General features: G+C 43.0%; 2 protein-coding genes and 18 non-coding genes across 20 annotated transcripts; all 20 read right to left on the bottom strand.

Moving 5' to 3' along the window:
• Positions 1-15: 15 nt before the first annotated feature.
• Positions 16-104, bottom strand: Trnah-gug. Its single transcript is given in 2 exon segments — positions 16-50; positions 68-104. It is a non-coding gene; the product is annotated as a tRNA-His (tRNA).
• A 110-nt stretch (positions 105-214) lies between these two features.
• LOC123472792 lies at positions 215-333 on the bottom strand. The gene has a single exon (XR_006647271.1). It is a non-coding gene; the product is annotated as a 5S ribosomal RNA (ribosomal RNA).
• A 274-nt stretch (positions 334-607) lies between these two features.
• On the bottom strand, positions 608-771 carry LOC123472712. The gene has a single exon (XR_006647193.1). It is a non-coding gene; the product is annotated as a U1 spliceosomal RNA (small nuclear RNA).
• Positions 772-1,399: 628 nt separating this feature from the next.
• On the bottom strand, positions 1,400-1,590 carry LOC123472755. The gene has a single exon (XR_006647235.1). It is a non-coding gene; the product is annotated as a U2 spliceosomal RNA (small nuclear RNA).
• Positions 1,591-2,249: 659 nt separating this feature from the next.
• LOC123472849 lies at positions 2,250-2,472 on the bottom strand. The gene has a single exon (XR_006647313.1). It is a non-coding gene; the product is annotated as a small nucleolar RNA U3 (small nucleolar RNA).
• A 1,229-nt stretch (positions 2,473-3,701) lies between these two features.
• Positions 3,702-3,824, bottom strand: LOC123472929. The gene has a single exon (XR_006647390.1). It is a non-coding gene; the product is annotated as a U5 spliceosomal RNA (small nuclear RNA).
• A 486-nt stretch (positions 3,825-4,310) lies between these two features.
• Positions 4,311-4,452, bottom strand: LOC123472886. The gene has a single exon (XR_006647349.1). It is a non-coding gene; the product is annotated as a U4 spliceosomal RNA (small nuclear RNA).
• A 391-nt stretch (positions 4,453-4,843) lies between these two features.
• Positions 4,844-4,932, bottom strand: Trnah-gug. Its single transcript is given in 2 exon segments — positions 4,844-4,878; positions 4,896-4,932. It is a non-coding gene; the product is annotated as a tRNA-His (tRNA).
• A 110-nt stretch (positions 4,933-5,042) lies between these two features.
• On the bottom strand, positions 5,043-5,161 carry LOC123472781. Its single transcript, XR_006647261.1, has one exon. It is a non-coding gene; the product is annotated as a 5S ribosomal RNA (ribosomal RNA).
• A 275-nt stretch (positions 5,162-5,436) lies between these two features.
• LOC123472682 lies at positions 5,437-5,600 on the bottom strand. The gene has a single exon (XR_006647163.1). It is a non-coding gene; the product is annotated as a U1 spliceosomal RNA (small nuclear RNA).
• A 627-nt stretch (positions 5,601-6,227) lies between these two features.
• On the bottom strand, positions 6,228-6,418 carry LOC123472754. The gene has a single exon (XR_006647234.1). It is a non-coding gene; the product is annotated as a U2 spliceosomal RNA (small nuclear RNA).
• A 664-nt stretch (positions 6,419-7,082) lies between these two features.
• LOC123472848 lies at positions 7,083-7,305 on the bottom strand. Its single transcript, XR_006647312.1, has one exon. It is a non-coding gene; the product is annotated as a small nucleolar RNA U3 (small nucleolar RNA).
• A 1,233-nt stretch (positions 7,306-8,538) lies between these two features.
• On the bottom strand, positions 8,539-8,660 carry LOC123472955. The gene has a single exon (XR_006647416.1). It is a non-coding gene; the product is annotated as a U5 spliceosomal RNA (small nuclear RNA).
• A 495-nt stretch (positions 8,661-9,155) lies between these two features.
• On the bottom strand, positions 9,156-9,297 carry LOC123472885. Its single transcript, XR_006647348.1, has one exon. It is a non-coding gene; the product is annotated as a U4 spliceosomal RNA (small nuclear RNA).
• A 391-nt stretch (positions 9,298-9,688) lies between these two features.
• On the bottom strand, positions 9,689-9,777 carry Trnah-gug. Its single transcript is given in 2 exon segments — positions 9,689-9,723; positions 9,741-9,777. It is a non-coding gene; the product is annotated as a tRNA-His (tRNA).
• A 110-nt stretch (positions 9,778-9,887) lies between these two features.
• On the bottom strand, positions 9,888-10,006 carry LOC123472771. The gene has a single exon (XR_006647251.1). It is a non-coding gene; the product is annotated as a 5S ribosomal RNA (ribosomal RNA).
• A 275-nt stretch (positions 10,007-10,281) lies between these two features.
• On the bottom strand, positions 10,282-10,445 carry LOC123472693. Its single transcript, XR_006647174.1, has one exon. It is a non-coding gene; the product is annotated as a U1 spliceosomal RNA (small nuclear RNA).
• A 498-nt stretch (positions 10,446-10,943) lies between these two features.
• Positions 10,944-15,654, bottom strand: LOC116933636. Its single transcript, XM_045173485.1, has one exon. The coding sequence runs from the start codon at positions 15,072-15,074 to the stop codon at positions 11,346-11,348; it is 3,729 nt and encodes a 1,242-aa protein (XP_045029420.1). The 5' UTR covers positions 15,075-15,654; the 3' UTR covers positions 10,944-11,345.
• On the bottom strand, positions 11,074-11,267 carry LOC123472773. Its single transcript, XR_006647253.1, has one exon. It is a non-coding gene; the product is annotated as a U2 spliceosomal RNA (small nuclear RNA).
• A 79-nt stretch (positions 15,655-15,733) lies between the features above and the next one.
• On the bottom strand, positions 15,734-19,394 carry LOC123472237. Its single transcript, XM_045173486.1, has one exon. The coding sequence runs from the start codon at positions 19,074-19,076 to the stop codon at positions 15,858-15,860; it is 3,219 nt and encodes a 1,072-aa protein (XP_045029421.1). The 5' UTR covers positions 19,077-19,394; the 3' UTR covers positions 15,734-15,857.
• Positions 19,395-19,877: the final 483 nt, after the last annotated feature.

Below are 19,877 nucleotides of genomic sequence, written 5' to 3'. Positions count from 1 at the left end.
CCACTAGCTTTGAAATGCCGTGACCAGGATTCGAACCTGGGTTACTACGGTTTTACGCTATCAGACCCCACAACGTAGGGTCCTAACCACTAGACGATCACGGCCAAATTGAAACGTTTCAATACACGTTAACGTTTCCACACAATCAAATTGTGGATAATAAATATATGGTGTTGGTTATGTTAAAATCTGACTAAAGTGAAAAAAGAAACGATGCCAACAGCATCCCGTATTCCCAAGCGGTCACCCATCCAAGTACTAACGGGACCCGACGTAGCTTAACTTCCGGGAGCTGACGAGACCGGGTGAGTTCTACGTGGTATGGCCGTTGACAGTATTGAATGTAAAATTTACAACGCATATGTCCGAATCGTTGTTGGCGTACATCAATCATCACAAAGTATCCGCCTTTTTAACGTTTAGGCATCATAAGTGACTTTCTTATCGGGCTTGACCAATGCATTCTTTGCGCTTCCCTTAATGGTTTGCATATTTAAATAGAGAATAACCCCTTTAATGCGGTGGTTTTGATCGCACAGTGACTCCTTTACCAAGTGAAAAGTATCCGTTCAAGTCTGCTTCACTTAGTATTATAGATTCTGCTGCTCAGGGGACGGCGCGAACGCAGTCCCCCACTACCAAAAATTGTACTCCCGAGTTAATCACATTTGGATTAATCGCAAGGGTCAGCCCATCCTTAGTGCAATGGAAAGGCCTCACCCTGAAGGAACCACCTTAGTGATCATGGTTGCCTCTGAGCCAGGTAAGTATGACTTTTGTAAATACTTGGCGATTTCTCATAGTTTTTTGGTAGACAAACAATAACGACGAAGTACACTAAATCATAGAGCTCAACAAAGAACTATCGCACGTGGAATTACGTATAAAACTGAAAAATGGGATTGAGCATAGTTGATCCTATACAGCTCTTATTTAAAAAATGGAAAACCTACAGCCATTTCTGGGTTAGAAGAGAAATGCTCCCATTTGGGAAAACTTCTTCCTCCCAAATGGAGACGTCGAATTGCGCTGTTTTTTCGTCTTTACTGCTCAACTGATCTAAAAAACAATATTCATAAGAGACATGTCTGCATTTCAGATTGCCGTTCACTCAATTAAACTCGAACCCATTTGAATGGTTAGCTCTAAAAAAAAACTCGTTCCCTTTGAGGGACACAACTTGTTGGGCTGCAATTATTTAACCATGTTCCATACCTAGTGAAAGCTGTCGAAAGATACATTTTCAGCAGCCAAATGACTTCCGATGGAATAGTGATAGGTTGAGGATAAGAAAGTATGTTGATATAGTGTATATGTCATTTTTTCCACCTCATAATGATGCGAGAAACATAAAGAAGAGCACTCAGAAATTGATTTAATTCAGAAAAACATCCCTTTTAAGGGGTGAGCCGAGCCCGGAGGTACTGCAATACCGGGTCAACCCGTGGCAGGATCAATGCAAGCATTGATTTCCCACCGAATTCCAAAAATCAGTTTAATATTCTGGGGTTCATTTGAACCCGTATCAGATATTAAGCTGATAAGAACAGATACTACACTTTGATCTTAGCCAAAAGGCCGAGAAGCGATAACTGAAACTCAAGTTACTGGGTGTTATATGCCATACGGATCTCGAAAATATGGCTGATGAACAAAATGAGCAAACCACTATCGAAAAACGAAGAAAGTCACCAGGAAACCAGGCTGTTGCTAGAACCCTGCCTGGCACTGTTCGAAGGCCAATACAACTCATTAGTTTTTATCTTCTCTTTTGATACAAATAGATTATTAGGCTAAAAGGTTCAAATATTATATTATATGTGAAGCTGGTGATTGCAATGCACTCTCCATTTGAGTCAATCAACTCCACCTAGTAGCAAACTCTGCACACTATGAACTATCAATGCAGCAGGAATGCATCAGAAAACATGTTGGATAGAATCCTGGAATACGTAACGCAGCTGTTTTTGCAGCAACCAAGTTAATGTTACGCTGAGAAAACAACGAACAACAGGAAGAAATGTTACGTGAAGACATTAGCGAACGTCACATGTTTGAAATACTACGCCTGCCAATGTGCGAAATTCTTATTAAAGGGCACAGGATTCGATCAATGAAATCTACACATGGAAACGTTAGCTACTTTGATATCGATAACACGAAACGCTAAAGAGACGAGGCATTTGGGTTTAACGTTTTACGTATATCAGAGGAATCAATAAGTTCATTTTTCTATGCTTTGCTAAATTACCGCTCTGAAAACGCCGGTTTCCTTCCAGTGTGCCACAAGGGAACACCGAAAACGGTCCTCAATGGCGACGACCAGATACCACGCAAGTGGCTACGATCGCAACCTGTTTCACTCTCAGAAGCCAGCGTCATTACTCGTCATCGCGGGTTGATTGGAGAAATGTTTCTGGTGGGAAACAAGTCAAGATATACTACAGAAATGATCCTGTGAAGTATGATCTTAAAGTTGAAATAAACTTGCAAGAGAATAAATCGATTATGCAAAATGAAACAACATTAATTAATCTATTCGTAAAATAACGTGGTTTTTATTGTTAACGAGTTCTTCCTAGAAGTGAATTATGTGGAAAAGTGCTACACAACGACACGGCGCGTTTTGTTCATTCAATACAAACAGCTGAAATGGCGAAACAATGACGGTATTTAGAGCACGGCGGAAATTAAAAGCAGTTTGTTGAGGGTCACTCGCCAATTTCTTATATCGCGCTTCATCCTAGAAATACAATCGGTCGTCAGACATTAATACTTCAGCTGGATGTGTCGCACGCATCTGTAATCCTGCTTCTGGGAGGCTTGCTAGTGTGGATGACTTGAGACGAGGATTCCTACTTCGTGACCGTGCATGTTGATCAGGCGTCCGCACTAAGTTCGGCATCAACATGGACCCATTGAAGGAATTTAATGGGTGCAGGTTAGCTAAGGAGGAGCAAAACGGGCCAGGAAGGAAACTAAGCAGCCAAAAGTTCCCGTGTCGAGCAGTAGTAGGATCGCGCCCGTGAATGTACGCGACATGAATTAGCCTCGACGAAACAGTCAAACCTCTTTCTTTTTATTTCTATTAAGGAAAGTATGAGTTTCAATGGGTTTGTTTCTACTTCAAAAGTGAAATACTGCCACAACAATAAGCTCCACCCTAAATCTCTGAATCTGAAATATTGCAATTGGGTAAAAGAGTGAAAGCTCAAGTGATTGGCATGATTGCATCTGAATATCAACCCGCTCCGTTAAGCTCAATAACGATTCACTGTTATTGCCACAGCCCAAAGCTAATACTGAATAATAATCTGAATACCTAAATGTTGAATTGCAATTGAAGTTTCTATGCGGCCATCGGGCGCTTCGCGCCCTCGGCCGCGTTTTCAACTTGTGCGTATGGAACAGTGGTGTTTGCATACAATTTTAATGATTTGGAAAAGCATGAAATGGAGGGACCTGAATACTTATATGTTGAACTGCATCTAAAGTTTGCGGCCATCGGGCGCTTCGCGCCCTCGGCCGCGTTTTCAACCAACTTCAACGGATCGCTAAGATGGCGGTGTAATTTACCTTTTCTTGATAAACATGAAATGGAGGAATCTTAGTATTCTTTTATTCTCCAATTACATTGAAAATATTTTGCTTTCATCCCTCTACTGACTTATTAACGAGAATTTATTTATTTATCTTTGAGGTGCCCAGTCTAAAGACCAGGCGTTCGAAAAATAAGTCATATAGACTCATCAGTGCTCCTAACCACGGAAATCTTTAGTAAAAGGCGAAAGATTTATCCGAGTATTGATTAGAAACCAGAGTGATTAACAACTGAAATCAGTTGGTCTTTCTTCATTTCCCAACTTCATACCACTTTGGTAAAGTCACGGCAATAAACAGACATATTCTAACCGTAATGCGACGACTATTTTCTGTTAGATTTGAAACAGTCACTAAAAACCTTCATGCTGTATAAAGCTCATGTAAAAATAGTTTCCTCTTTTGATTTTCAACTGAGTTAACTTAAGCTGATTGAAACATAAACGAAGTCTAAGGCAAACGGGGTGGGTAAGCTGAATTGGGAAAGGAGACGAAACGTATTTGTTCTGCAAGTCCTTTAGTTTTTTTCTTTGTGGGGTGGGGGGATCCATCCGCTAAGTTGAACAAACACGATTCTATAGACAGAAATTCAGGTTTCCCAACCTTTGATATATGTGGGATTGATTAACCAATCGCTTACTAAAGGTTGATCAAACAGGCAACCCTAAACAATAACCGAACACAGTGTTAACGTTCTTTAAGAGAATCTGCTCCTGCTGGAGCTGTCAAAAATTGCCGACAACAAAGAATGTTTCACTTCATCGTGGCGGGGTATTGGTTAAAGTTTTCAACTAGCAATAATCACACCTCGGGAGACCCTCATTGGTTATGATATTGCCACTGCGCAAAGCTAAATTTCCCATGAGAGAGCCCTACTACTTGAACCTTTTTCTTGTCGATTCCGCACGGACGTTGACACCAAAAGCATCAGGCAAGGTACTGCTTTTCGATTAAACTAATCATTTTGCTGCTTTCCTTTTTACACTCACATACCTATAAAGAATATAGTTCATTTTACGAATATTTCACATATTGCCATACAACACCGTTGAGTAGTAAAATTCATGCAAATTACGATGCATTTCACCAGCTCAAGTGAACGCACAGGAATTGTTTCAGTTTACAGGTCAATTTTGCTGAACCCATTCCCGTTTACTTAACCATAAAATCAGTAAAAACCTACAACAACTGAACGAAAATTACGCAGTTGCTATCTCATTGTGCTTTTCCACTAGCTTTGAAATGCCGTGACCAGGATTCGAACCTGGGTTACTACGGTTTTACGCTATCAGACCCCACAACGTAGGGTCCTAACCACTAGACGATCACGGCCAAATTGAAACGTTTCAATACACGTTAACGTTTCCACACAATCAAATTGTGGATAATAAATATATGGTGTTGGTTATGTTAAAATCTGACTAAAGTGAAAAAAGAAACGATGCCAACAGCATCCCGTATTCCCAAGCGGTCACCCATCCAAGTACTAACGGGACCCGACGTAGCTTAACTTCCGGGAGCTGACGAGACCGGGTGAGTTCTACGTGGTATGGCCGTTGACAGTATTGAATGTAAAATTTACAACGCATATGTCCGAATCGTTGTTGGCGTACATCAATCATCACAAAGTATCCGCCTTTTTTACGTTTAGGCATCATAAGTGACTTTCTTATCGGGCTTGACCAATGCATTCTTTGCGCTTCCTTTAATGGTTTGCATATTTAAAGTGAAGAATAACCCCTTTAATGCGGTGGTTTTGATCGCACAGTGACTCCTTTACCAAGTGAAAAGTATCCGTTCAAGTCTGCTTCACTTAGTATTATAGATTCTGCTGCTCAGGGGACGGCGCGAACGCAGTCCCCCACTACCAAAAATTGTACTCCCGAGTTAATCACATTTGGATTAATCGCAAGGGTCAGCCCATCCTTAGTGCAATGGAAAGGCCTCACCCTGGAGGAACCACCTTAGTGATCATGGTTGCCTCTGAGCCAGGTAAGTATGACTTTTGTAAATACTTGGCGATTACTCATAGTTTTTTGGTAGACAAACAATAACGACGAAGTACACTAAATCATAGAGCTCAACAAAGAACTATCGCACGTGGAATTACGTATAAAACTGAAAAATGGGATTGAGCATAGTTGATCCTATACAGCTCTTATTTAGAAAATGGAAAACCTACAGCCATTTCTGGGTTAGAAGAGAAATGCTCCCATTTGGGAAAACTTCTTCCTCCCAAATGGAGACGTCGAATTGCGCTGTTTTTTCGTCTTTACTGCTCAACTGATCTAAAAAACAATATTCATAAGAGACATGTCTGCATTTCAGATTGCCGTTCACTCAATTAAACTCGAACCCATTTGAATGGTTAGCTCTAAAAAAACTCGTTCCCTTTGAGGGACACAACTTGTTGGGCTGCAATTATTTAACCATGTTCCATACCTAGTGAAAGCTGTCGAAAGATACATTTTCAGCAGCCAAATGACTTCCGATGGAATAGTGATAGGTTGAGGATAAGAAAGTATGTTGATATAGTGTTATATGTCAGTTTTTCCACCTCATAATGATGCGAGATAAATAAAGAAGAGCACTCAGAAATTGATTTAATTCAGAAAAACATCCCTTTTAAGGGGTGAGCCGAGCCCGGAGGTACTGCAATACCGGGTCAACCCGTGGCAGGATCAATGCAAGCATTGATTTCCCACCGAATTCCAAAAATCAGTTTAATATTCTGGGGTTCATTTGAACCCGTATCAGATATTAAGCTGATAAGAACAGATACTACACTTTGATCTTAGCCAAAAGGCCGAGAAGCGATAACTGAAACTCAAGTTACTGGGTGTTATATGCCATACGGATCTCGAAAATATGGCTGATGAACAAAAAGAGCAAACCACTATCGAAAAACGAAGAAAGTCACCAGGAAACCAGGCTGTTGCTAGAACCCTGCCTGGCACTGTTCGAAGGCCAATACAACTCATTAGTTTTTATCTTCTCTTTTGATACAAATAGATTATTAGGCTAAAAGGTTCAAATATTATATTATATGTGAAGCTGGTGATTGCAATGCACTCTCCATTTGAGTCAATCAACTCCACCTAGTAGCAAACTCTGCACACTATGAACTATCAATGCAGCAGGAATGCATCAGAAAACATGTTGGATAGAATCCTTGGAATACGTAACGCAGCTGTTTTTGCAGCAACCAAGTTAATGTTACGCTGAGACAACAACGAACAACAGGAAGAAATGTTACGTGAAGACATTAGTGAACGTCACATGTTTGAAATACTACGCCTGCCAATGTGCGAAATTCTTATTAAAGGGCACAGGATTCGATCAATGAAATCTACACATGGAAACGTTAGCTATTTTGATATCGATAACACGAAACGCTAAAGAGGCGAGGCAATTTGGGTTTAATAACGTTTTACGTATATCAGAGGAATCAATAAGTTCATTTTTCTATGCTTTGCTAAATTACCGCTCTGAAAACGCCGGTTTCCTTCCAGTGTGCCACAAGGGAACACCGAAAACGGTCCTCAATGGCGACGACCAGATACCACGCAAGTGGCTACGATCGCAACCTGTTTCACTCTCAGAAGCCAGCGTCATTACTCGTCATCGCGGGTTGATTGGAGAAATGTTTCTGGTGGGAAACAAGTCAAGATATACTACAGAAATGATCCTGTGAAGTATGATCTTAAAGTTGAAATAAACTTGCAAGAGAATAAATCGATTATGCAAAATGAAACAACATTAATTAATCTATTCGTAAAATAACGTGGTTTTTATTGTTAACGAGTTCTTCCTAGAAGTGAATTATGTGGAAAAGTGCTACACAACGACACGGCGCGTTGTGTTCATTCAATACAAACAGCTGAAATGGCGAAACAATGACGGTATTTAGAGCACGGCGGAAATTAAAAGCAGTTTGTTGAGGGTCACTCGCCAATTTCTTATATCGCGCTTCATCCTAGAAATACAATCGGTCGTCAGACATTAATACTTCAGCTGGATGTGTGGCACGCATCTGTAATCCTGCTTCTGGGAGGCTTGATAGTGTGGATGACTTGAGACGAGGATTCCTACTTCGTGACCGTGCATGTTGATCAGGCGTCCGCACTAAGTTGGGCATCAACATGGACCCATTGAAGGAATTTAATGGGTGCAGGTTAGCTAAGGAGGAGCAAAACGGGCCAGGAAGGAAACTAAGCAGCCAAAAGTTCCCGTGTCGAGCAGTAGTAGGATCGCGCCCGTGAATGTACGCGACATGAATTAGCCTCGACAAAACAGTCAAACCTCTTTCTTTTTATTTCTATTAAGGAAAGAATGGGTTTCAATGGGTTGGTTTCTACTTCAAAAGTGAAATACTGCCACAACAATAAGCTCCACCCTAAATCTCTATGAATCTAAAATATTGCAATTGGGTAAAAGAGTGAAAGCTCAAGTGATTGGCATGATTGCATCTGAATATCAACCCGCTCCGTTAAGCTCAATAACGATTCACTGTTATTGTCACAGCCCAAAGCTAATACTGAATAATAATCTGAATACCTAAATGTTGAATTGCAATTGAAGTTTCTATGCGGCCATCGGGCGCTTCGCGCCCTCGGCCGCGTTTTCAACTTGTGCGTATGGAACGGTGGTGTTTGCATACAATTTTAATGATTTGGAAAAGCATGAAATGGAGGGACCTGAATACTTATATGTTGAACTGCATCTAAAGTTTGCGGCCATCGGGCGCTTCGCGCCCTCGGCCGCGTTTTCAACCAACTTCAACGGATCGCTAAGATGGCGGTGTAATTTACCTTTTGTTGATAAACATGAAATGGAGGAATCTTAGTATTCTTTTATTCTCCAATTACATTGGAAAATATTTTGCTTTCACTACTTTACTGACTTAATAACGAGAATTTATTTATTTATCTTTGAGGTGCCCAGTCTAAGGACCAGGCGTTCGAAAAATAAGTCATATAGACTCATCAGTGCTCCTAACCACGGAAATCTTTAGTAAAAGGCGAAAGATTTATCCGGGTATTGATTAGAAACCAGAGTGATTAACAACTGAAATCAGTTGGTCTTTCTTCATTTCCCAACTTCATACCACTTTGGTAAAGTCACGGCAATAAACAGACATATTCAACCGTAATGCGACGACTATTTTCTGTTAGATTTGAAACAGTCACTAAAAACCTTCATGCTGTATAAAGCTCATGTAAAAATAGTTTCCTCTTTTGATTTTCAACTGAGTTAACTTAAGCTGAGTGAAACATAAACGAAGTCTAAGGCAAACGGGGTGGGTAAGCTGAATTGGGAAAGGTGACGAAACCTATTTGTTCTGCAAGTCCTTTAGTTTTTTTCTTTGTTGTATAGGGGTGGGGGGATCCATCCGCTAAGTTGAACAAACACGATTCTATAGACAGAAATTCAGGTTTCCCAACCTTTGATATATGTGGGATTGATTAACCAATCGCTTACTAAAGGGTTGATCAAACAGGCAACAACAGTAAACAATAACCGAACACAGTGTTAACGTTCTTTAAGAGAATCTGCTCCTGCTGGAGCTGTCAAAAATTGCCGACAACAAAGAATGTTTCACTTCATCGTGGCGGGGTATTGGTTAAAGTTTTCAACTAGCAATAATCACACCTCGGGAGACCCTCATTGGTTATGATATTGCCACTGCGCAAAGCTAAATTTCACATGAGAGAGCCCTACTACTTGAACCTTTTTCTTGTCGATTCCGCACGGACGTTGACACCAACAACATCAGGCAAGGTACTGCTTCTCGATTAAACTAATCATTTTGCTGCTTTCAGTTTTACACTCACATACCTATAAAGAATATAGTTCATTTTACGAATATTTCACATGTTGCCATACAACACCGTTGAGTAGTAAAATTCATGCAAATTACAATGCTTTTCGCCAGCTCAAGTGAACGCACAGGAATTGTTTCAGTTTACAGGTCAAATTTGCTGAACCCATTCCCGTTTACTTAACCATAAAATCAGTAAAAACCTACAACAACTGAACGAAAATTACGCAGTTGCTATCTCATTGTGCTTTTCCACTAGCTTTGAAATGCCGTGACCAGGATTCGAACCTGGGTTACTACGGTTTTACGCTATCAGACCCCACAACGTAGGGTCCTAACCACTAGACGATCACGGCCAAATTGACAACGTTTCAATACACGTTAACGTTTCCACACAATCAAATTAAGGATCATAAATATATTGTGTTGGTTATGTTAAAATCTGAATAAAGTGAAAAAAGAAAGATGCCAACAGCATCCCGTATTCCCAAGCGGTCACCCATCCAAGTACTAACGGGACCCGACGTAGCTTAACTTCCGGGAGCTGACGAGACCGGGTGAGTTCTACGTGGTATGGCCGTTGACAGTATTGAATGTAAAATTTACAACGCATATGTCCGAATCGTTGTTGGCGTACATCAATTATCACAAAGTATCCGCCATTTTTACGTTTAAGCATCATAAGTGACTTTCTTATCGGGCTTGACAAATGCAATCTTTGCGTTTCGTTTAATGGTTTGCATATTTAAGTGAAGAATAACGCCTTTAATGCAATGGTTTTTGATCACACGGTGACTGATTTACCAAGTGAAAAGTATTCGTCCAAGTCTGGTTCAGTTAGTATTATAGATTCTGCTGCTCAGGGGACGGCGCGAACGCAGTCCCCCACTACCAAAAATTGTACTCCCGAGTTAATCACATTTGGATTAATCGCAAGGGTCAGCCCATCCTTAGTGCAATGGAAAGGCCTCACCCTGGAGGAACCACCTTGGTGATCATGGTTGCCTCTGAGCCAGGTAAGTATGACTTTTTGTCAATACTTGGCGATTACTCATAGTTTTTTGGTAGACAAACAATAACGACGAAGTACACTAAATCATAGAGCTCAACAAAGAACTATCGCACATGGAATTACGCATAAAACTGAAAGATGGGATTGAGCATAGTTGATCCTATAAAGCTCTTATTTAGAAAATCGAAAACTTACAGCCATTTCTGGGTTAGAAGAAAAATGCTCTCATTTGGGAAAACTTCTTCCTCCCAAATGGAGACGTCGAATTGCACTGTTTTTTCGTCTATACTGCTCAACTGATCTAAACAACAATATTCATGAGAGACATGTCTGCATGTCAGATTGCCGAACAATCAATTAAACTAGAACCAATTTGAATGGATAGCTCTAAATAAAACTCGTTCCCTTTGAGGGACATAACTTGTTGGGCTGCAATTATTTAACCATGTTCCATACTTAGTGAAAGCTGTCGAAAGATACATCTCCAGCAGCCATATGACTTTCGATGGAATAGTGATATGTTGAGGATAAGAAAATATGTAGATATCGTATTTATGTCAGTTTTTCCACCTCATAATGATGCGAGATTAATAGAGAAGAGCACTTATAAATTTATTTAATTCAGTAAAACATCCCTTTTAAGGGGTGAGCCGAGCCCGGAGGTACTGCAATACCGGGTCAACCCGTGGCAGGATCAATGCAAGCATTGACATCCCACCGAATTCCAAAAATCAGTTTAATATTCTGGGGTTCATTTGAACCCGTATCAGATATTAAGCTGATAAGAACAGATTTTATGCTTTGTATTTTCCAATGGACTGGGAATAAAGCTGTATACAATTATGTTTTTACATTAATATGTAAAGGGAAAAAGTTCGCGAGACGACGTGTCAACGCTACGTTAAAAAACCCTTAAAGAGAATGTTGCAGAAGACTGTTGTCTTCTGTTTCTTCATCTTCTTCGGGCGGTGGATCGCTTCCTTCTGTTTGATAGGCCAAGTGCTTTGCTATTATTCTGGTTGTTCCTTGTATGGCCAAGAGTTTCATCTTCCTCTTCAGGTTGTTCCATCGTCTTCCAGGAATGCTGAGGGCTAGAGATATGGCGTCGTTGCTCGGAAGCCAGGACCCGAGAGAACCAACGACTAGAGGAAGTACAGATCCAAGGTCTTTGTACTTCTCTATCTTCTTATTCCTTGCCCTCTCTAACCCTTCTGCACTGCTGAGTGGCACCGTCACGTCAATAATGATAGCTGGGTTCGTCGATGTTACGACGATGTCAGGTCGCATTCCGGTGGAGTCAATTGCCCGATTGACGGAAACGGAGTGGCCGAGCGCCTCCGCTTCTGTCACCATTAGATCTAAGATAGAATTATGTCTATTAATGGATAGAGCTGAATTGACTTGGCAACAGCAGACGACATGGTCTGTTGTTTCCAATTTGCCACAACCAAGACGACATGTCTTGTTTGTGGACTTAGATCCTGGACACCCTCTAACTGGAAGTCTTCCAAGTCTGGCTTGGTGGAGGTAGTGCCATTCTTGAAATGTTAGAGGTGTTCTGCAGGAGATGAGTGCTGCTGTGTCCTTCGCCATGTCGAGTGCAAGCCCCGTTGCAACCTTCCCTTGTTGCTCTGACAGTAGCCTTGACGTCCATCTTCCTCTCAGGGCGGTTCGGAGTCCTCTGACTGCTTTCAGGGAAATGCAAGAGATGTCATCGGCGATGATTTTGGAGTACTGTTCGCCGGATACATCAATCTTGATCCTCTTCAAGTGGCCAGCTGCCCTCCTCGAACGCGTCCAGAGGTTCATGGATGCTCCTCCATGTCTTATGGCACCAAGTCCTTTGTCCATTGACCCTGCCAAGTATTCATTAATTGGTATGGGGAATGGTACTTCTCTCTTTCCGTATCCTAGTCGTATTGTCTCCTCCAGTTGCGCCATAGCCACTTCGCTAACGGACTTGTCCTCGCTGTCTAGGAGTTGCATCGCTCTAGCTATGGTCCAGATATCAGCCTCCTCGGTCAAAGGAAGCATTCCAAGCCCCCCAACTCTTCTGTCTGCGTAGAAGAAAGCTGTGTTAGACGAGATAGGGACGTTGGCAACTCTGCGTAGAAAATCTCTGCATGCGACATCCAGGTCGTAGAGAGCACCCTTTTCCACCCTTCCTGACGCCAGATGATGAGACAGCGATGGTAGAAGACAACTCCTGTATACTTCTAACTTCTGCCAGGGAGCTAAACCAGAATCTGCTACTTTAATTAAGTTTTGAGCTAAAGAGGTGGTTGGACGAAAGGTCAGGCGAGCTCCTAGAGGTGTTCCTAGGTAGTCCTCTTGATCGTCTTCTGCCAGGGGTCTGATTTCGGCGTCTCCGATTTTCAGCGAGTTGTCTGTAACAGATTTTCCGTTAATAAGTGTTAAGGACGTGCACTTACCTGGATTGAACTTCAAGCCTAGCGAGGTTGCCGTGTCCTCTACGGCATTGAGAGTTCTTTGCGTTTCTCGGATTGACGATCCTACAATGGCAATATCGTCCGCATATGCTGTAGTTGAGACCCTAGCTTGAAACGCTGAGAATCCGGGGTTATTTGATTTTGCCGTCCGTATGATGGGTTCAGCTGCCAGGTTGAATACCACGCTGCTTAATGGGTCGCCTTGTCGAACACCAGCCGTTGGATGAATCTGCACGGAATCTTGCCCAACAGCAAACTCCATGATGTTGTTTGAGTAGATATCGCTTAGGATGCGACGAAGCTCAGCTGGTATTGGTAGACTCTGAAATAGACAATTTAAAATTGGGTGAGGAATGGATCCAAAAGCATTGGAGAGGTCCAACCAGGCAATCACCATCTCCCTCTTGGACTGTTTCGCCTGTTCGATAACAGTGTGAAGGAGATGTGTGTGTTCCTGGATGCCTCGAACACCTGGTAGAAACCCTTTTTGCTCTGACGAAATCCATCCTAGCTTCGTCGCAGTTGACATTATTCTTGAGGACAAAATTCCTGAGAAGATCTTGTACATTGTCGGAAGAAGGGATATTGGCCGAAAGTTCCCATAATCTGAGGAGTCACCTTTCTTGTATATCGGAACGGTCCTCGAGGTCTTCCAGCAAGCTGGAATCCCATAAGTCCATACCGCGCGGTAGATGGAAGCTAGGAGATGACCGCTTGTGTCCAGTGCACGAAGGTGCCGATATTCCAAGCCGTCTCGTCCAGGCGCGGTGTTGCAAGCTTTACCGAGTCTATGCTTGATTTCTTCTGGACTTGGAGGTGAGGAAAGAATTCTGAGCTCTTCAGATGTTGGGTTCTTCCATTCACATCTGTCGAAATGGGCTCTCGCGCAGTCAACCTGGTTAGTTGATGGTGGTGTTTGGGAGTAGGTTGATTCGAGGAAAGCAGCAGCCAAATCCTTGGTTCCCGTGTAGCCAATGGATTCCTCTTCTAATATTTTCCTTACGGCTCTGCGAGGATAGAGTGAGTAGAGGCGTTGAAGTTTGCCTTTTTCCTCTGCTGCCTTTCTTCCTGAACGCCTTATTTTTTGTTGTTGTCGATTTTGGTTGCGATGGCTTCTTGTCCTCTCTGTTGGTGTTGTTTGTCTTCTTGGTGCGGAGATTGTGTCTTCCGGTTTCGTTGAAAGCCTAAGCCACTCAACTGTGCATTCACGGAGGAGGGAATCAAGACCCTGCAGGGAGGTGCACAATTCTATCCTTGAAGCCCACAACCCCCTAAACTCGTCTTCTGTTCCCGCTACGTCGACGGTAGATACTGAGTTCACAAGTTGGCTAGGAGATGATAAGGGGGAGGAAAAGGAAGTGTTTCGACTCGAACTAGAAGTGGAAGCCGGAGAACTAAGGGGTGTTTGGCTCGGATTAGGTGTTGGAATACGCAATGGTGAAGGGGACTGGAGATTAGGCTCTAGGTTAAGGATGATTGGTGGTGATATCTGGTGGGAAGCAATAGAACTTTGTGTAGTTGACGGGGTGGAACTACTGGAGATTAAGGAATTTCTTATGGATGCAAGAGAGAGGGTGGGTGAATGTGGTAAGTTTGTTGAGAGCAAAGGGTTGGTAGAGGATATTGATGAATTAGGCGTGGTTTGTTGTGGGATTCTATGTACTTTATAGTGCTCTCTCATGGCATGCCCTTCTAGTATGACGTTGCACGCTCTGCATTTCCATTTCCTTTTAGTGGACAAACCGTGTTCGCGCGCTATATGGTGTTCAATAGACTGCGCTGCAACTGTGCCTTGTGCCGTTGTATACCAACGGCACAGTGGACATCTGCAGTTTCCACAAGGATAGGGAAGGATGAGATCCTCTCCTGCAATTTCTGATTGCTGTATGGGAATGCTTTCATGGCCAGTGCTGTCATCACTAGGTGCTTCGTCGCACACAGCATGGTGTCTTTTGGCTCTGATACGTTCTTCAGAAATTTGATTGCACAATTGGCAATAATATTTTGTAACAACGATCAAGCCATGTTTTAATTTTAAATGATCTACTGCATTTTTAACATGAGTCTTAGAACCATATCTACCACTTGGACAAAGAGAGCACTTTAGAGTAGAAGGGACGGGGAAGGGAAGCTTAAGGATCCCATCTACGCAGTTATAGAAAAACAACTCGGTTATCGACTCCGTCATCATGAGCGTAACATTGTTGATTTCTTAACAGATTTTAGCAAGGGAATAGCGAAAGAGGGATAAAGGTTAGGCCAGACAGTCAAGTGTCTGGTTTTCTGAAGGTTAAGGTAAAGTCAGACAATCAAATATCTTGTTTTTGGGGTAGGTTACTGAAGGTCAGTGGTAAAGGTGGGTGTGAGTTTAGCCTAATTTAAGGAAAGGGCAATTTAGACAGCTAAAATGATTTTAAATTTAAAAATGTTCAAAGTTAAAAAAAAAAACAATTTCAAGATATGAATCTATGTTTACAATTACTAGCAAAAGATTTTACAGTTTAATATACAGCCAATTTGTGAACTTGTTAGTATGTGGGCCTAACCGTGACGCACGTGTGGGGAATATGAAAAACGAGATGGGAATTGACGGCCGGATTGAATACCGGAAGACCGACGTCACAATTAACGCCGCGTAGTTTACGCCAAAAACACCTTCTCGCCAGCTGCCGACGTAAGCGATTACCCAGCTGTCAAGGATTGAGAGACGAGGAAATGTTAGTGAGGAAGTGAGCCAAGATTGCCCGAACAGATTTCAGGCAATCAGCAGCAACACTTGGTCGAAAAATCTATCAGTCTATGATACCCGGGGTCCTATCGAACCCGTATCAGATATTAAGCTGATAAGAACAGATTTTATGCTTTGTATTTTCCAATGGACTGGGAATAAAGCTGTATACAATTATGTTTTTACATTAATATGTAAAGGGAAAAAGTTCGCGAGACGACGTGTCAACGCTACGTTAAAAAACCCTTAAAGAGAATGTTGCAGAAGACTGTTGTCTTCTGTTTCTTCATCTTCTTCGGGCGGTGGATCGCTTCCTTCTGTTTGATAGGCCAAGTGCTTTGCTATTATTCTGGTCGTTCCTTGTATGGCCAAGAGTTTCATCTTCCTCTTCAGGTTGTTCCATCGTCTTCCAGGAATGCTGAGGGCTAGAGATATGGCGTCGTTGCTCGGAAGCCAGGACCCGAGAGAACCAACGACTAGAGGAAGTACAGATCCAAGGTCTTTGTACTTCTCTATCTTCTTATTCCTTGCCCTCTCTAACCCTTCTGCACTGCTGAGTGGCACCGTCACGTCAATAATGATAGCTGGGTTCGTCGATGTTACGACGATGTCAGGTCGCATTCCGGTGGAGTCAATTGCCCGATTGACGGAAACGGAGTGGCCGAGCGCCTCCGCTTCTGTCACCATTAGATCTAAGATAGAATTATGTCTATTAATGGATAGAGCTGAATTGACTTGGCAACAGCAGACGACATGGTCTGTTGTTTCCAATTTGCCACAACCAAGACGACATGTCTTGTTTGTGGACTTAGATCCTGGACACCCTCTAACTGGAAGTCTTCCAAGTCTGGCTTGGTGGAGGTAGTGCCATTCTTGAAATGTTAGAGGTGTTCTGCAGGAGATGAGTGCTGCTGTGTCCTTCGCCATGTCGAGTGCAAGCCCCGTTGCAACCTTCCCTTGTTGCTCTGACAGTAGCCTTGACGTCCATCTTCCTCTCAGGGCGGTTCGGAGTCCTCTGACTGCTTTCAGGGAAATGCAAGAGATGTCATCGGCGATGATTTTGGAGTACTGTTCGCCGGATACATCAATCTTGATCCTCTTCAAGTGGCCAGCTGCCCTCCTCGAACGCGTCCAGAGGTTCATGGATGCTCCTCCATGTCTTATGGCACCAAGTCCTTTGTCCATTGACCCTGCCAAGTATTCATTAATTGGTATGGGGAATGGTACTTCTCTCTTTCCGTATCCTAGTCGTATTGTCTCCTCCAGTTGCGCCATAGCCACTTCGCTAACGGACTTGTCCTCGCTGTCTAGGAGTTGCATCGCTCTAGCTATGGTCCAGATATCAGCCTCCTCGGTCAAAGGAAGCATTCCAAGCCCCCCAACTCTTCTGTCTGCGTAGAAGAAAGCTGTGTTAGACGAGATAGGGACGTTGGCAACTCTGCGTAGAAAATCTCTGCATGCGACATCCAGGTCGTAGAGAGCACCCTTTTCCACCCTTCCTGACGCCAGATGATGAGACAGCGATGGTAGAAGACAACTCCTGTATACTTCTAACTTCTGCCAGGGAGCTAAACCAGAATCTGCTACTTTAATTAAGTTTTGAGCTAAAGAGGTGGTTGGACGAAAGGTCAGGCGAGCTCCTAGAGGTGTTCCTAGGTAGTCCTCTTGATCGTCTTCTGCCAGGGGTCTGATTTCGGCGTCTCCGATTTTCAGCGAGTTGTCTGTAACAGATTTTCCGTTAATAAGTGTTAAGGACGTGCACTTACCTGGATTGAACTTCAAGCCTAGCGAGGTTGCCGTGTCCTCTACGGCATTGAGAGTTCTTTGCGTTTCTCGGATTGACGATCCTACAATGGCAATATCGTCCGCATATGCTGTAGTTGAGACCCTAGCTTGAAACGCTGAGAATCCGGTGTTATTTGATTTTGCCGTCCGTATGATGGGTTCAGCTGCCAGGTTGAATACCACGCTGCTTAATGGGTCGCCTTGTCGAACACCAGCCGTTGGATGAATCTGCACGGAATCTTGCCCAACAGCAAACTCCATGATGTTGTTTGAGTAGATATCGCTTAGGATGCGACGAAGCTCAGCTGGTATTGGTAGACTCTGAAATAGACAATTTAAAATTGGGTGAGGAATGGATCCAAAAGCATTGGAGAGGTCCAACCAGGCAATCACCATCTCCCTCTTGGACTGTTTCGCCTGTTCGATAACAGTGTGAAGGAGATGTGTGTGTTCCTGGATGCCTCGAACACCTGGTAGAAACCCTTTTTGCTCTGACGAAATCCATCCTAGCTTCGTCGCAGTTGACATTATTCTTGAGGACAAAATTCCTGAGAAGATCTTGTACATTGTCGGAAGAAGGGATATTGGCCGAAAGTTCCCATAATCTGAGGAGTCACCTTTCTTGTATATCGGAACGGTCCTCGAGGTCTTCCAGCAAGCTGGAATCCCATAAGTCCATACCGCGCGGTAGATGGAAGCTAGGAGATGACCGCTTGTGTCCAGTGCACGAAGGTGCCGATATTCCAAGCCGTCTCGTCCAGGCGCGGTGTTGCAAGCTTTACCGAGTCTATGCTTGATTTCTTCTGGACTTGGAGGTGAGGAAAGAATTCTGAGCTCTTCAGATGTTGGGTTCTTCCATTCACATCTGTCGAAATGGGCTCTCGCGCATTCAACCTGGTTAGTTGATGGTGGTGTTTGGGAGTAGGTCGATTCGAGGAAAGCAGCAGCCAAATCCTTGGTTCCCGTGTAGCCAATGGATTCCTCTTCTAATATTTTCCTTACGGCTCTGCGAGGATAGAGTGAGTAGAGGCGTTGAAGTTTGCCTTTTTCCTCTGCTGCCTTTCTTCCTGAACGCCTTATTTTTTGTTGTTGTCGATTTTGGTTGCGATGGCTTCTTGTCCTCTCTGTTGGTGTTGTTTGTCTTCTTGGTGCGGAGATTGTGTCTTCCGGTTTCGTTGAAAGCCTAAGCCACTCAACTGTGCATTCACGGAGGAGGGAATCAAGACCCTGCAGGGAGGTGCACAATTCTATCCTTGAAGCCCACAACCCCCTAAACTCGTCTTCTGTTCCCGCTACGTCGACGGTAGATACTGAGTTCACAAGTTGGCTAGGAGATGATAAGGGGGAGGAAAAGGAAGTGTTTCGACTCGAACTAGAAGTGGAAGCCGGAGAACTAAGGGGTGTTTGGCTCGGATTAGGTGTTGGAATACGCAATGGTGAAGGGGACTGGAGATTAGGCTCTAGGTTAAGGATGATTGGTGGTGATATCTGGTGGGAACCAATAGAACTTTGTGTAGTTGACGGGGTGGAACTACTGGAGATTAAGGAATTTCTTATGGATGCAAGAGAGAGGGTGGGTGAATGTGGTAAGTTTGTTGAGAGCAAAGGGTTGGTAGAGGATATTGATGAATTAGGCGTGGTTTGTTGTGGGATTCTATGTACTTTATAGTGCTCTCTCATGGCATGCCCTTCTAGTATGACGTTGCACGCTCTGCATTTCCATTTCCTTTTAGTGGACAAACCGTGTTCGCGCGCTATATGGTGTTCAATAGACTGCGCTGCAACTGTGCCTTGTGCCGTTGTATACCAACGGCACAGTGGACATCTGCAGCTTCCACAAGGATAGGGAAGGATGAGATCCTCTCCTGCAATTTCTGATTGCTGTATGGGAATGCTTTCATGGCCAGTGCTGTCATCACTAGGTGCTTCGTCGCACACAGCATGGTGTCTTTTGGCTCTGATACGTTCTTCAGAAATTTGATTGCACAATTGGCAATAATATTTTATATTAACGATCAAGCCATGTTTTAATTTTAAATGATCTACTGCATTTTTAACATGAGTCTTAGAACCATATCTACCACTTGGACAAAGAGAGCACTTTAGAGTAGAAGGGACGGGGAAGGGAAGCTTAAGGATCCCATCTACGCAGTTATAGAAAAACAACTCGGTTATCGACTCCGTCATCATGAGCGTAACATTGTTGATTTCTTAACAGATTTTAGCAAGGGAATAGCGAAAGAGGGATAAAGGTTAGGCCAGACAGTCAAGTGTCTGGTTTTCTGAAGGTTAAGGTAAAGTCAGACAGTCAAATATCTTGTTTTTGGGGTAGGTTACTGAAGGTCAGTGGTAAAGGTGGGTGTGAGTTTAGCCTAATTTAAGGAAAGGGCAATTTAGACAGCTAAAATGATTTTAAATTTAAAAATGTTCAAAATTTAAAAAAAAACAATTTCAAGATATGAATCTATGTTTACAATTACT

The sequence above is a fragment of the Daphnia magna genome, linkage group LG5 (genome assembly GCF_020631705.1).
Source record: "Daphnia magna isolate NIES linkage group LG5, ASM2063170v1.1, whole genome shotgun sequence".
NCBI lineage: Eukaryota > Metazoa > Arthropoda > Branchiopoda > Diplostraca > Daphniidae > Daphnia > Daphnia magna.
This window is presented reverse-complemented; position numbering and strand designations above follow the sequence as displayed.

Bases quoted from the DNA above. Each gene is read 5' to 3' on its own strand.
- LOC116933636 (XM_045173485.1), bottom strand. From the start codon at position 15,074: ATGATGACGGAGTCGATAACCGAGTTGTTTTTCTATAACTGCGTAGAT.
- LOC123472237 (XM_045173486.1), bottom strand. From the start codon at position 19,076: ATGAGAGAGCACTATAAAGTACATAGAATCCCACAACAAACCACGCCT.